This window comes from Geospiza fortis, unplaced genomic scaffold (assembly GCF_000277835.1).
Source record: "Geospiza fortis unplaced genomic scaffold, GeoFor_1.0 scaffold120, whole genome shotgun sequence".
Classification (NCBI taxonomy): domain Eukaryota; kingdom Metazoa; phylum Chordata; class Aves; order Passeriformes; family Thraupidae; genus Geospiza; species Geospiza fortis.
The window spans coordinates 2,396,738-2,400,746 of NW_005054364.1; the positions used below are offsets into that span (position 1 = coordinate 2,396,738).

A 4,009-nucleotide genomic window follows, 5' to 3' on the forward strand; every position below is an offset into this window, starting at 1 on the left:
TTGGTCAGTTATTTCAAAGTGATTAATGTGTGGAAGTTCATATTTCAGATGACCACTTGGTAATGCTTCAAGAGGCAAAAAGCTGCATTCTAATTAGAAAGACTTTGAAATTATTTTGTATACATTTTCATGCTACTGCTTTTATGCTTTGTGTCGCTTTCTGTAGTTGCTCACATGGAAACATTTTGTGGTAGTACTAAATTAGACTTTACAGTCTTCAGATTGAAGATTACTTCAACTTGAAAAGTTCTGTAGGATTGGGGTTTTGTTTGTTTTTACTTGAAACTGTTGATGCCTTTACTGATAAGAGTAGTGTTGGCCTCATGTGTAGGATGCTGGAGAACTGAAGTTTATTTTCTTAACAGTCTGCTAACTGTCTGTCTTGCCTGCAGCTCTGGCAAGTTTGGGATATGAGAAGACCTGTGTTTTGTTCAACTGTGGAGCATTGGCAAGCCAGATTGCAGCAGAACAGAATCTGGATAATGATGAAGGACTAAAAGCTGCAGCTAAGCACTATCAGGTACAGAGGCTCCCTGCTTCTGCGTATCAATTCAGAATTTTTATTGTTAAAACATCAAACAAGTATCTCTCGATTTTAAAACTATATACACATTTATAAAAATATATATGTACGTATTTTCCTGCTCTTAATTGCAAAGATGGATTTGCTATGTACCTGGTCTTGTGTCATATTTATCAGATTTGGAGGCTATAATTCTATAGAGTTCCACATACTCCTTCCTTCAAGGGAGTTGGTGACTAAACCTTCAGCTTAAGATTTAATAATTTTAGCTAGTATAAATTTTAGTTGTTGCAAGTATTAGAGTAATAATCTCTTATGTCTTTCTGGAATGTGTTAAAATCTTAGGCTGTTAGGTGTAACCAATATACCATTATTTATAGTCTGTCATGATAATGGTCTCATTGTAAGGGGCTACAAGAACAAGAGGTCACAAGGGGTTGTTTTTAGTGGCTAAACAATAAATGGGAGACCATACACCAAAGAAACTTTCTAAAAAAAAACATTATATGTATTACATTTGTTAGTGGGAAAATGCATATGAAAAGAATGGATGATAATATATTATTTTGTTTTATTTAGTTTGCTAGTGGTGCTTTTCAACACATTAAAGACACAGTTTTGTCAGCCTTGAATCGAGAACCTACAGTGGACATCTCTCCAGATACAGTTGGGACTCTCAGTCTTATTATGCTGGCTCAAGCCCAAGAAGTCTTTTTTTTGAAAGCAACAAGAGGTATATTTTAGTTTTTGGCTTGTACATTTAAGGGCATATTACAACTTGTCCCCAAAAACTTAAAAGTGTTTTAAGTTGCTAAGAGTCTGTCGGGGGTGTTTCAGAAGTTTTTATGTTTGCCTTTTCTGATCCTCCCCATGCACCTTGCAGTTCATTAAACACAAAATACAGATGTCCCTTAAGAATTTGTCTAAGGTTCACCTGACAGTGAAGTTCTCTGATCTGCTTTTTTATCTTTTTCTTTACAAATGATATTACTGAATTACATTTTTTCCCTTTCCTCCTTGAACACAAAAGACTCTCTGAAGTAACTGAGAGTACTAAAAATGGTGCATAAGGGGTTTTGCAAGTACTCCCCTACTCCTCTGTCTAGGGAGCGATTTCATGAGAATTTAGAAAGAAATGACTGTGCTAGAAACCAATGAGATTTTCTAAGAGTTGAAGGGAAACAAAATCTGTTTTGTTGCTCCTGCTTTTAACAGAGAAACTCTTTGACCAATTATTTTAGAATGCCCAGTTGATCTCTGAAAGGGAAATTCTGCAGGTAGAACAAAAATAATTCCCCTAGCTGTTAAGGGTTGATTGTGAAACACACATTCAAAGTCTAGCTACCTTAATACAACAATTAGAGAACTTAGGCTTCAAAGAAATTTTCCTTGGAATGGTACTATCTGATACAAAATTTCTTACTCTTCTGCTCTTCTCTCTTTGTTCAGAACAAGTTCTTCATCTAGAAGTTACAGATACTTAAAAGTAGAACTAAGGACATAGCGGTCAAATGCGATTGCCCACAAATGGCTCTCTCTCCTGACATGATTTGGAATACTTTGGAGGAAGATGTGGGTTATCTGAACTGCAATGTTTCTTGTCTTCACAGGGAAGATACTTGAAAACTCTTGTAGCCTTTCTGCTTTTAGGAGAAGCTCAACAAGAAACTGTCATCCTTCAGCCAGCTGATAAATTATGTTTGTTCTTTATCATGCTGGTAGTAGTGTTTTAGTCTCTGGGTGTTTGGACATTGCTTTGAAATAAGTTAATACAACAAATGACCGTAATGTTTCCTTCAGGAACAGAGCGGGTGCTTCCTTCATTTTGCGTGACAAATAGGTTGTCATTGTCTCGATTTCTTCTTTTCCAAAACATGAAAAAGACAAAACAAGGCTAATCCAAATCCCAGGTGTGCACAGTGACATGAAGATTTTTGTAATTACTCCTAAAAGACCACAATCTGAAAATGTTTTAAAGATAGTAAGGTTAATAATCATCTCATTATGAAGGTTGTAGATTTTGCTGGATTTAGGTTCTTTTCTCTGCGGGGAAAGACATTTTGTGAAGAATCATGTTTGACAACATGATTACCTTCAAAACCTGTTTTTTCAAGTGCAAATCCTTCAAAGTTAGATCTCAAAACAGAAATTAGGCTTCTTGCTGCATTGACTGTTTACCTTACTTGGAATTTTCTGGGCTTTCTGTCATGTGAGATAGTCCATTTATCAGCTTACCAGCTACAATGGTATTTCTGATAGAACTGAGTTTATTTAGAAGTTAAAAGAAAGTAGAAGTGTTTGGCAAAAGCCAAATTGGTCAGTCATATCTAACTTCATTCCATAACTACAGGCGAGTTATTTTGATTTCTGAGCCTTTCCTAATGTTTTCTTTAATTGTCTTGAAGTCTGAACATGTTTGCTGTTCTGAATCAAGTCTTACATTGTAGCTGTGATATTTTAAAGATACTTGAGTAAAAACTAAAGCTTCTGATGGTGAAAGATATGTTCTGAGTTGTCCGCATGGACAAATGAGTCTCTTCTAACATTTTCTTTGTTAATGGAAATGCAGTTAATATGCCAGTATTTTTTCCTTTCTTAATGGTCTAGCTATAGTAAGGAAGTGCAACCACTGCACATTTGGTGGGGCTAGAAAGGAAAGTTATTTTAGTTTTTTTTGTGTGGTTTGGTTTTATTAAATATGTTCTGCACCAGACAGGAACACTCTAGCAAAGAAGAAAGGTGATATGTCTCATAAGGTGCTTTCTCCCAGCTTGTCCTGTAAATCATGTTCTGCAGTGAAAAGATCTTCCTGGCATACCTTAAACATATTTACTTCATAGAAGCCGAATATAGTATATCACAGCTCATGTCTGAAATGTTGTACATAGATGTGTGAATATGCTGGTATGAGCAGACCACTAGGGAATTCTTTTAGTTGAATTTTGGCAGATAAACATACTCTGCAGTATTCCTAATCTCCCATAGTCCACAATCATGCTTATCAGTATGTCAGTACCTAAGGGTCACTGGGTGCTTGTTTCTAAGGGCAGCTATTTAGAGTGGACAGCCAGCGTTTGCACTGATTGCCTTCCTTGTCTTGGAAGGCTGAATTGGCTAGTGCAGGCCAGAGGTTATCTTGATCTCTTTTATAAAAGGAGATAATCTCCAGCCTGCACTACCAATAGTGCATACCTCCTTTATAAAAGAAGATAGAGAGTTGCAGAATGTTCCTATTCTAGCAGCTTTGGCTTCAGGAGCAGGATGAAGATGTGAGGCAGGGGATGCCACAGCAGATAGGCACATGCACTGATAGGAAGTAGTGGATATGACTTTGAGGAGCTGTGGTTATTTATGTCTAGGAGTGGTGTTTCTTTATTTGCTGTAAGCTAACAGTGGTGTGGACTTCAATGGAAATGACCAGTCCCTTCTCTATTGCAGTTTTTCTGAGTCCTGACATGGAGCTGGGTTTGGAACAGATCCTGCTGA

General features: G+C 36.8%; 1 protein-coding gene across 1 annotated transcript in view; it reads left to right on the forward strand.

The window, feature by feature from the left end:
• PDCD6IP (programmed cell death 6 interacting protein) overlaps positions 1–4,009 on the forward strand; it is a 50,464-nt gene that overhangs the window by 31,068 nt on the left and 15,387 nt on the right. The window contains 2 exon segments of the mRNA XM_031059569.1: positions 393–520; positions 1,103–1,303. Coding sequence (XP_030915429.1) covers positions 393–520; positions 1,103–1,303 — 329 coding nt within the window.